The sequence below is a fragment of the Vollenhovia emeryi genome, unplaced genomic scaffold (assembly GCF_000949405.1).
Source record: "Vollenhovia emeryi isolate VEMERY1.0 unplaced genomic scaffold, V.emery_V1.0 DF939249.1, whole genome shotgun sequence".
NCBI classification, from domain to species: domain Eukaryota; kingdom Metazoa; phylum Arthropoda; class Insecta; order Hymenoptera; family Formicidae; genus Vollenhovia; species Vollenhovia emeryi.
The window spans coordinates 137,510-148,937 of NW_011967117.1; the positions used below are offsets into that span (position 1 = coordinate 137,510).

Below are 11,428 nucleotides of genomic sequence, written 5' to 3' on the forward strand. Positions count from 1 at the left end.
AAATTTAATCATGGAGTTGTTTATGACATGTTCACGGTTACAAGTGTTCAAATTGCGTTTAATGATATAATGTCAAACGTTTCCATTATAGTTTTCTAAGTGTTTGTAAAATGTACGCAACGCAAAGTTATTTTCTATAAGATTCCCTTTTTGCAAATATACAACTGTTAATAAAAATTCTATATTTAAGAGATAAATCTTCTCGAATGAGAAAAAGTAGAGAAGGATGGCGTAAAGTATCCTTTCGGTTACTCAATTATCTCATTGTGTGTTCCATTAGCAGCGTCTCAAAAGACTCCGATAAATTCTGATAGTCAACGAGACTCGACGGGAAATCCGCGTGGTATTGCATTATCATCAATATTATCAAACGAAAGGAAAACAGAAAAAAGAGACGAGGCGGATGATCGACCGTAATACTGCGCGATAGATAAATGTAATGAGCTCTCGTTAGACGGTCTCAGGCCTCCCTGGGGTGACCGGTCGGTTGCGCTAAAGGTTGCTCTCGTTACCGCCATACGCGAAACAAATGCTTGAAACTTTCCCACCGCCTTACTTATTCTCACGCCAATTTATCTCGCGTATCTCCGATTACCATCGGGGATCCCGTCACGGTCGCAGTGTTTCCATTTTCGTTACGATACGCATTATTCTCAATTTTACCTTGGATTCCGTGACAAATCTAAGAGAAGACTCGAAAATCTCGAGCGAAATCGATAACAGAGATAAATCGGATAAAAGAGAAACGTATGAAAAATTGATAAAGTTCAGCTACTTGATTAATTTTTATATAAATTGAATGTACATTTATATTTATCATATTGCACGCTGTATATCGTTACGCGAAAAAGCGGGGAATAATGTTATTATATCGGTTTTATGGGCCTTCAAATGAAAATGTAATAAAAATCGTTCATTCTTTACGCGCGGTGAATTCAAATGTTATTTCTACCGCTTGTTTTAGTGGCAATTTTTTTCAGTCACGCTAACAGGAATTTATTTTATTAAAGATCAAATCCGTTTACTGAGAACTCTGTTTGAATGCCAAAGCGTTGATAAAAGTCGATAGCAAAAAAAAAATCCACAGGCGCGAATGCAAATGTCGTTAAAAACCGAGCGTTTTTTATATTTTCTCCCTTGTATTTAAATAATTTTTTGTTCTGTGAAAGTCGTCGGGAGGGCACGCCTTTTTCTAATTGACTACGTCACGACTATGTCAAGCATCACCGTTATCTCGTTTTATACAAGGAAATATTTTCTCGTGCGCTTCTTTTTATTATGCTAATGAAGAATAACAGTAACGTAGTGTCTCCGTGGGATTCCACAAATGTGTGTACAATTTCGATGGTGGAAAACGAAAACACTTTTGAAGAAATCCCACGCGTTCTCGTTCGGCCTCGCCTTTAGCGAAGGATTTCGTGCAGTCAACAATTCGCTTCTTTAATACATTTTGATCGTCGTAAAGCTGTAAGATCTTCGAGAAATATGTCGGAATCTCTGCTGATATTTCTGTTTTACAATCGTCGTCAATATTTTGTTGCGGAAAATACGTATGGGGCGATATCGTATAAATTTTATGCAGCTAATTCAATGGAAATGTAACATCGTCTGAAGAGCTTGCGGTAGAAACATTTCACACTTCTTATAGATAAAAATGTTTACTTAAATTTTGCATAAAAATATCGAAAAATATCGTGTCACATACTAATTTTTAAGATTATTTACGCTGGAATACTCACGACGTCGATAATATGATGAAGAGACAGTCCAAACACCACGACCAGAGGCTGGGACGAATTTTTAGCTGGCCTCACGCCGGCGTCATATCCGTCCAACAAGTACTTCGTCAGTCTGTATTCGTGTTCGTCGCAAACACCTGAACAGATAAAAAAAATGAGATTAATTTCCTAAATTGCTTTATCGCAATTTCAATTAAAACCTTTAAAAACACACATTGGATTGAATTTTCATATTTCTCTTTGTTAAGAAAAAAAATACACAGTCGTATTGACTGGCTAAAGAAATAAAGTTGATGTAATAGAATTTACAATTTCTTATACATATATTATTATAAAATAGTTATCGGAAAGATTGACTGAGTTTTTTAGTTTCCAAAAAAATAATCAATTTTTTTTTTAGATTAGCATCTGAGCTTTCGAGAGTTTCGAGTTTCGAGAGTTTCGAGAATTTCGAGGCCTCACAAAGATTCGGATTCAAGTTTCGAGGACTTCAAAATCAGGGTTCGACCCATCTCTACCCTTTAGCCTGGTAACCTTCGGTTAGGGAAGTTTCGCTATTCCTATCTTTCAAGGCTTTTATTAATTATTGATTTGAACACTGGATTGTCAATTGAAATGAAACCAACTTGATAGTATAAATCAAATTTCTAAGTAAATTAAACGGTGAAATATGAATACAGCGTGAAGAATTGCGACAATATATATTTGCAAATTTAATATCATACGTTAATTTTAGGTGGCATCTCTCGCTTTTAATTTAATATCACGCGGAAAGAACAAAATGCCCACGTGAAGAATCACTTCAGCGTCTAATCGCGACACAAGTGATATCCGAATAAAACTCGATGAAGAATCACTCTGCAGAATGGAGGATGGCGCAAGGCTGAGCGCGAGAAGCGGCGTAAAGTCCTGGGAAACGGCTTCGCAAAAAAAAAAAACGACTTAAGAGATTCCTTTCGCCGGGCCCTTCTCTCTGATCACGACTCTGATCCGTTTCGTTACGTGGATGTTCGTCCATTATAGCGATCGGCTACATGATCAGTAACGTCAGTCCACCTCCCCATTGAAGCGACCATTGTGCCGTGAAGCGTGGTGAAACCTGTCAGAGGACCGAGCTAATCTCAGCCCGAAGTAAGAAAGGTAGGAGGCTAGTATGAGAAAGATAAGTGATACTCGTCGCGAAGATACCGCTCGTAATTAGGAGAGTGCGTCTTTACGGTCCTATCGAACTGTGAAAGCTGTATCCTCAAACGACGACGACGAGTGCCGACGTTTGAACGACGCTAAAGTAAAATTATCGATAGTCTTGCTGATACTCAAGCTATTCCGTGTACAGTAGCATTATTTCTCAGTAATCTTCTTATCAATTTACAAAGTCAGTTTGCTCTTATAAATACAAGTGTTCAGGCTACTGCAATTTCCCGACGGTTTAAAGTAATTTGCGAAATATAAAAGTAAGTAGCTGTTTTTCAAAAACATTGCTTATAGAAGCTTGATTCCGCTATCGTTCTTTCGATTATTATCAAATAACTGTGAAGAATTTCCATGCCGCAACGCGCGTCTTCCGATTCTCGCGTGTAATTTGAATCTCTTATCCTCGCGTGGCGAAATGATCCCGCAAGATTCTCGCAGATCGAGAAATATCGGCCCGCCACCGTCGCCGGGAAACGTAAATCGAAAAATCTCACAGATTTGTAATGAGATCGTGTGTCAGATGTCGAAACTGTATGAGCTGCGGAATATCTCGCGGGATCTCGACCGACTGACATCGAATTTCTTCGGGCAGAACAGTCCGCCACGCGAAGACATCCGTCTCCGTCTGGAGATTATCCCCCTTCTCCGGGATATGAAAATGTTCGATTATCCGAGCACTTGGAGCAAGAGTAAAACTTCAGCATCGCGGAACAATAATCGCGGCGGGACAAACATACGGTGAAATCAACAAAACCGTCGGAGGGGATTTATCTTTCTAGTCTAACGTTGCAACCAGACACGTAATTATTCGCCATACATTCATCAATTTGCTAGATCCTGCTTGAATGTTGTTACGCACACCTGGTTACAAACTGTTGAATCGGTTAGAACGGAAGAGGCACACGTGACAAAATTATACGTTTAAAAAGATGAGAAATTATTTTACAAATATAATAGAAATTTTTCCAATAGGTTTTGCGCTACTTTGATCGGTAGTCCGTTCTTATTTTAAGATCATCTTGAGTAATATCTTAAGACGCTCTGTGATTGGTTTACAACACACTTAGGCCCGATTTCACCGGCGTCGTTTAACTTTAAGCTTGGCTCAATTCGTTCTCCGGCACTTTTGCAGCTGTTATACTCTAGAAAGAGACAAACGTGAATGAAACTAAGATTAAAGTTAAGCGACGTTTGGTGAAACTGGGTCTTAGACTGCAGTACTTCAGATCTTAAATTTAAGAACGGACCATCAATACTGCGGCCATTGTCTTGAGAAAAGGATCCCTTAAAATAAGTTTTTATTTTTAAGCGTTTTAAATACTTTTACTTTGCTCTAGTAGCACAGTGCATGGACGAAACATTGGCTAAACATGGGACCGATACAACCAAATATTGGGCCAATGTTTAACCAATGTTTGGTCCATGCGCTGTGCTACTAGGGTACGCAAGAGGCAAGGATTCGTCGTTAACTCAATTTCGGCCAAAATGTCCCTCTTTTGGTCTCCATTTATTAAAGAGGATCCCTCTAAAATGACTCTTTTGCCGCAATGACGATGCGGCTTTCGTTTTCCTCCCTCGATCGGTTTCAACTTTTCGACATATCGGACTTAACAAAAACATTGACTCCCTTACACGCGATTAGCCGTGTATCTACATACACGGATAAAATTTTATAAGCAGTGACGAGGAAACAATCGCCGATGGCGGCCGTGGCCGCTAAAGCCTCGGTTATACGTAAACCGATTTGCTAGATGCATCCAACGAATATGCAAATTCGTTTCCACCGGCGTTCCCGATCGCCGAATTTCGTGGCATGGAGGAAGGCATCAAATGGCCCCTTGACGCGATTGATTCGCAAACGTTTACACTGCTAGATGCGGCGCAAACATACCGTAACGAGGTCCGGTTAAGATCGAAAGTTACATCGTGAACCACGTGTGAAAACCTCTGCATATCTCGTCGGCTTTTCCCCCGCGACTGAACCCCTTCATTCACAGCCGAATTATGAAATGAAATCACGTGCGATATAAAATAACGTTGCGAGAGCTAATTTAATAAACAGGGCGAGCTGAGGTCGATTGAAATTTGAAATTTTAATATAAAATCAATTAAATGAAGTCATATTATTAAGCTTAATTAGAATATTACAATTAATTTACCTCTTAGGGGAGATCTGCGAATTAATGCGCGGGGGATAAATCGTCGAGTCGCCGAATCCTCGGAAAATTTCACGGTAACAGAGGCGGCGGAGGGGTGTAATAAAAGTCGCGAAACCCGATTCGCGGTGTCCAGTGTCGAGGACGCTCTTCCTAAAAATGGCTCGCAATTTGTTGTTGACGTTTCAGCCTTGGATTTGATCGCGCCGCTAATTTACATCTCAGACGTCTTTGATATCAGCGGTTGTGTAGTCCCCGGCGCGGACAAAAGCTATGACGAGCTTTGTGACGCCCGACAATATCTAAACAATTCCGAAACGCGCTGCACTTGGGCACCGAGGGACGGGCGGACCTTGGAACTTTATTGACGACGGCCTACGTCGTTATCAACTTCCGAGATTATCGGGCATTATGGAAAAGGGGCGAGATGTCGAATTTCTGAGAAGACGGCGGGTATCGATAACTCAATTCTTCGAGACAAGCTAATCATTCTTTCCCGTACGGCGTTTGAAATCAAACGAGTTTGTCTGAATTTCGACCTTACCAGACTTTTGTTTAATTTTAAAGAAACGATTTCTTTTTCTTAACCAAATTTTTATTTCATTGACACTGCAATTTCTCAGGGAATCCATGTCCATTTTTTTTTCAAATCTAGCAAATGTTTTTAGGTACTTAGAAGTAAATAAAAATTTAATAGATTCGAACAATTGTGATTTCGATGCGTCTCGTTTTATTTAACCTACTCAAATCTGTTTTCTGGATGTATCGGGCAAAAAGTTTTCATCGTGTGACTCCAAAGCCTAGTTCTGCAACGAGTCGTCAGAAGTCAGAACTATATGTCGATCCTTTTTCTTCCTGGATGAGAGAAAAAGGACCGACATAGTGTTATTCTGACCAACGACTAACAACTCATGGTAGGGCGAGCCTACGACTACACAAAGATTTATTACGCCGAGAAAAGTCTTCGAAAATTGATTTGAAATAAACGTTACATGCCACGAGTGAATTTTCGGGGACTTTTCCTCAGTGTGAAAGAAATCAATTTTCGTGAGACGAAATCGCTTCGATCCGTTTCTCGACGAGAGGCTGATTCGCGAAAACTTTTCAACCCTCGGCCGCGGCGTTGCCTCCCGACAGCGAAAGTCGGCGTCGAAACAAACAAAAGAAATCCGGGGAAGATGATTCCAGTCGCGAGCTCGCGGCCGCTTTGCGCGAATTGTGCGACGGGTGAAAGTCGCGCGCGTCAGTCAACTCACCATTCCCGAAGGCGATGACCAGAAGAAGCCCGTATCGAAGGAACGGGACGGGAGACGGCGACATGGAATTGCGCGGGCCTGCTCGTGACCGCGTGACCGCTTACGTACGACTGGTACACGACGGCGGTTTTCAACCACCGTGCGATTTCGCCCCTGAATCCCGCGCCACCCCTACCAGAGAACGCGCGGATTTCCCGAAGGATCTCGCGCAGGCGTTCGCCGCGGAATCACAAATTCACGCGAGTCCGAACGGCACGCGCGAAGATCTCCCGCCCGTCAACTTTAGTTCGGTGACCATAGACGTATAATACATAGGCCGGTATTCATAGTCCGTTCGTATGTTTAAGATCGTCTTAAGCCCGTATCAGACTACGGATTGGGATTGGGATTAGATTGAAATTTAACCAATCACAGTAAAGTTTACTAATCTCAAGTTCAGTAACTTTTACTCTGACTGGTCAAATTTCAATCTAATCCCAATCCCAATCCGTAGCCTGATATGGGCTTAAAGTATGCTCTTAATGTGTTTCCAACCAATCGCAGAGCTGTATTAGCAATTAAAGCCAACGGCACACGATACAATTTTTCTTATTGGATTGCTTACGAGAACCAATCAGGATGCAGAGTTTTCGATCAGGTGACTCAAAGCTGAATCCTGATTGGCTCATGATTTTGAAATAACAATCGACTATGAATACCGGCCTAATGCCCGTTTCTACCAATGCAGATTAACTTTAATCTCGCTTTAAACTACTCTTTTTCTAATTCGTAAACTAGAAAAAGATATAAAGTAAGTTAAACCGCGATGAAAGTTAAACTGCGTTGGTAGAAACGGACATAAGTCGACTCGATTAAGAAATGCAGGACGTTTCCGACATGTTCACGCATTTCGTAGACATTAATGTTACGCAACGTAAGCGCAGCGGGTATCGAGAAAATCGATCGCATCTTTTTCCATTTTTACAACATGAAAATTCTACAATAGAAAACGTTTTGAGGAATATTGTCGTGATTGTCACGTGCCTTGAGTGCGTTTTGACGGCGATACTTGTTCACGTGAAGTTATTGTCCAAAGGTCGCTACCGGCGGACAGTTGAGGAATCGTTCGGTAGAATCTCGACTGCATCTTACATCTTTGCGCCCCGCTATTATTTTTAAATAAAACTGATCGTATACTTTTATAACTTCTTAACGATACAAATATATAAAATCTGTCGTGCGGAAATTTTGTATCTCTAAAATAATCAACTGGCTCTAACTGGGATTGCTTTATTGCACATTTCTACACACTGCACCGGCCGTGCAATTAATCTATATATTAATTCCAATGGTGTTAGGAAATGAAAGTATTTAATATCGTATCGTTACAATAAATTACAAGACGTTGTTACGGGATACAAATACGATTCATTAATTATCATTACGCAATGCATTAAATTATGAAAACAATAAATAGCGCGCATGGCTTTTGAAGCAGGATATATATGTATATATTTTTACAGCCAATCGTGAAACAATCTTTTTACAAATATGCGAGCGATGAAACGGTTGTTAATAAATAGATTGCAGGCGATACGTTGATCTCAAAAAAATTGTTAATTCGTCCGAACGTCGCTTTCTCGTCGACGTCGTGTCAAAAAGAGTAATATTTATCGTCGCATAGACTCTGATAAAAAAAATTAGGTTTACAATTTCTCTATAAACTTCCGCTATATTACACTCTGGCACTTGAGATTAGTGATACGAGATAATCGAATATCCTGAGAATATTGTCTGGACGGTGTTTTATAAAAAAAATTATACTAGAGAATATACTCTTATAAATATCCTCGCGATATATATTCTTATATTAATATTCTCAGGATATACCTCAAAGGCCCTTTTCCAGAGAACATCGGGATATTCTCCTTCTCGGAATACTTGGTTCCGAGACTGTTTCCTCGCGTGGCCACCCGTGATCCTCGACACGGGTGACATTGACTACGTTCAGCAGAAGTTAGCGCTTGCTAAGCGCTTTGCGCTCATTGGATTATACTTTCAGATCTGTGCTGAAATAGAGCTATTCTTCTAGATCTATCCAATCAGCATAAAGCGCTTATTAAGCGCTGACTTCTGCTGAACACAGCCATTGCCTGTGTCCAGCAGAAGTTAGCGCTTGCTAAGCGCTTTGCGTTCATTGGATTATACTTTCAGATCTGTGCTGAAATAGAGCTATTCTTCTAGATCTATCCAATCAGCATAAAGCGCTTATTAAGCGCTAACTTCTGGAGAACACAGCCATTGTTGACCGAGTTACATCAGCTGGAGAATCCAGGGTTGGTGTGCTCTATGACGCAACGTCGGCAGTAGCGTTTGACCGCGCGATAGCCGACCCACGTGACCCTGGAGCACTCGCCGATGTTGAGCTGCCGCAGGCCACGCACGTAGTAGGCCAGCGCTTCGAGGCCGGCGTCGGTGATCCTCTCGCATCCGCACAGGGACAGCTTCTTGAGATTCGGGCAGCCGGTGGAGAGCGCCTCGAGGGTCGCGTCGCCGATGTCGCACTTGCCTATGTCCAGGGCGCGCATACGCGGGCAGCCGCGCGCCAGGGCGATGGTCGCGCTATCGCTGAGCGCCTCGCAACCGCGGGCGTTGAGGTAGCGCAGCTTGTAGCAGTGGCGGGCGACTACCAGCAGACCGGCGTCGGACACGCGGTCGCATTTGCCTACGGAGAAGTAGCGGAGGGACGGGCCGAGACGCGCCGCCAGCTCGCGCACCCCAAAGTCCGTAACTTTCACGCAATCCGACACCGAGAGCTGACGCAGGCTGGCGCAGTAGGAGGCGATGGCGACCAGGCTGGCGTCGGTGATGCGGCCGCACCTACGTAGGTAGAGGCAGCCCAGGTGCGGCATGCGCGACAGGCTCAGCACCAGGCCGGAATCCTCGACGCCGTGGCAGTCGCTGAGATCGAGCGACTGCAGAATGGTAGTGCGACCGAAGGCGCGGGTGACATTGGGACAGCCGGTCAGGTCGAGCTCTCGGAGATGGGCACAGCTGTCCAGCACGGTGGTGACGTTGGCGTCGGTGACTCGACGGGAGTGTCGCAACACGAGGGACGTTAGATTGAGGTACGGCAGTTGGGCGAAAATGCCGGGCAATCCGGTGGCGCCTTCCAGGACCAGACGTCGGACGCACGTGTGGCAGCCGCGCCGCGTCAGGGCGTTCAACGCCGCCGTGGCGTTCTGCGGGTAGCGCACCTCGACCTCCCGCCAGAGCACCGGGTGCCACGCGATCTCCCAGAGGCGCCGGCAGGTCTGCGCCAGGGAGCAGCGGTCGCGGGTGTCGAGCCAGCTAAAGATCCTCAGCAACAGATTGTCATCGAGTTGGCAGAGGTCGTTGACCGCCACATGGTGAACCAGATGGTGCTTGGGCTGCGGTAGCTGCTGTTGTTGTTGTTGCTGTTGCTGCTGCTGCTGTTGGCGAGTCGGCGTGCTGGGCACGCCCGGGGTGGACGAGGACGACGACGACGTGGTGCGACAAGCATTGTTGTCGAGGGTGTGGTAGCCCAAGTCGATGGCGTCCGCGCCTGATCGATAAACGCCGACCTTCTGCGACGAGTAGCCTCCTCCCTGCTCAGAGCCGCTCTGCTCCCCGAAGCTAGGAAAGAGGAGTGGGCATGATCCTTCCATTCCATGCTCCGTTCTGCAAATTAGAAATTGATTTTTAGCCTCGGTCTACAATGAGTTCTTAATCGTCAGTCAGAAGTCGCAACTCTTTCTGGGTGAGAGAAGAAGGACCGACGTATACTTCCGACGTCTGACCAACGACCAGCAACTCAGACCTAAAGTATAACTGTGTACTTTTTACATTCGTGTTCGAGATAAAAGTTACTCGGTTCATCCGGGACGGCATTGCGAGGAAAGATCTTTGCTTCTTAATATCTTGAGCAAATAAATAACACTTGATATTTAACAGGTGATACAAAAAAAGTTAGCACTCAAAAATATATTTCTTCGTCTGGATTTGCCCCAAAAAATATATATTTTTCAAGAACAGAGTTTAACTTAAAAATTAGCAACCGGAGCACTTGAGATGGTCAAATCCAAATTGTAACAGAGACCGCTCTCGAATTCGGGGAGAGACCAACAAAAATTCTGTTCGCTTAATTCCTGGCTCGTGTCAACGAAGGCATATGCCGTGACAGAAATTTATGGATAGATTATTCTTGGAATTTGCGGAAGCGGGTACAAGACATTCGCGCGGTTGCGCGTTTCTCGTCGATTCAATTGAACTTTCGCGCCGCCTCAGCGACAGGCCGCGGTCTTGCGCCTTCGAAAAAAATCTCGCCGCCGCTCGACGTCGAATTTTGCGCGGCCGTCCCGTATTTACGAGGCCCGCGAGTCACGGCGCGGGGAGGGGCCCCGTCGACGCGTCCGTTTACGGCCCGCGCGACGCGCGAATTTCACAACTTACAAACGGGATGCCGGACGGGAGAGTCAGCGACCGCGCGTGACATCACCGAGCAATATCGATCTATTCGCCACCACCTCCATGTTGATCCTGCATTCCAGCTCCCCGAAGCAGCTGGCGGGGCCCGAGAGCGCGTTTACGCTCGCGCGGGGGGGACCGACGGGACGCGGTGAACGGTCGGGCGCGCGTGCCCTGGAATTCGTCGAGTCGCCTGTGCGGTCGTCGAGGAACGTGCGCGATCGCGTTTCGCGGACGCGGAACGGAAAATCCGACATATGACAGGCCCCCCGACACACTTACGGGGCCCTACACAACATTGATCGTCCCCCTCTCTCTCGATTTCGCGATTGAGGGCCCCACCAGGCCCCCACTCCGGTGCGATCAAGCGCGATCAACCGGGACCTTTAGCGAGGCCTCGAGGTGAAAGGTGCGTTGCGAAAAGCCCGAGCTCTGCAATAGGCGCAGCGAGACTTGAGCCGTGAGAAATTGACCAGTCACAGTCGAGTGCGAAAAGAATACTCACTCGGCTGTGATTGGTCACTTACGGCCGCAGGCTTGTCACGTCCGTTGTAAACCCGGCCAAAGTGCTTCACCAATGGAGGCACGAAATTGAACGAAGAGCTGGGGCTCGATT

At 45.0% G+C, this 11,428-nt stretch overlaps 2 protein-coding genes across 3 annotated transcripts in view; both read right to left on the reverse strand.

Annotated features, from left to right (window-relative positions):
* The window catches only part of LOC105559900 (neuronal acetylcholine receptor subunit alpha-7-like), a 24,892-nt gene extending 18,204 nt beyond the window's left edge, over nucleotides 1–6,688 (reverse strand). Inside the window, exons 1-2 of the mRNA XM_012008544.1 lie at nucleotides 6,346–6,688; nucleotides 1,740–1,876 (exon numbers count right to left, since the gene is read on the reverse strand). Coding sequence (XP_011863934.1) covers nucleotides 1,740–1,876; nucleotides 6,346–6,409 — 201 coding nt within the window. The 5' untranslated portion in view covers nucleotides 6,410–6,688. The remainder of the gene's footprint in view (nucleotides 1–1,739; nucleotides 1,877–6,345) is intronic.
* Nucleotides 6,689–8,544: 1,856 nt separating this feature from the next.
* Nucleotides 8,545–11,401, reverse strand: LOC105559904 (F-box/LRR-repeat protein 7). Of its 2 annotated transcripts, none has more exons than XM_012008546.1 (2): nucleotides 11,095–11,401; nucleotides 8,545–10,026 (listed from the first exon to the last, which is right to left on the reverse strand). In XM_012008546.1, the coding sequence occupies exons 1-2, from the start codon at nucleotides 11,109–11,111 to the stop codon at nucleotides 8,643–8,645; spliced, it is 1,401 nt and encodes a 466-aa protein (XP_011863936.1). In that variant the 5' UTR covers nucleotides 11,112–11,401; the 3' UTR covers nucleotides 8,545–8,642. The 2 variants fall into 2 exon arrangements, with proteins under 2 accessions (XP_011863936.1, XP_011863937.1); XM_012008547.1 differs by having other exon boundaries at nucleotides 10,798–11,401.
* Nucleotides 11,402–11,428: the final 27 nt, after the last annotated feature.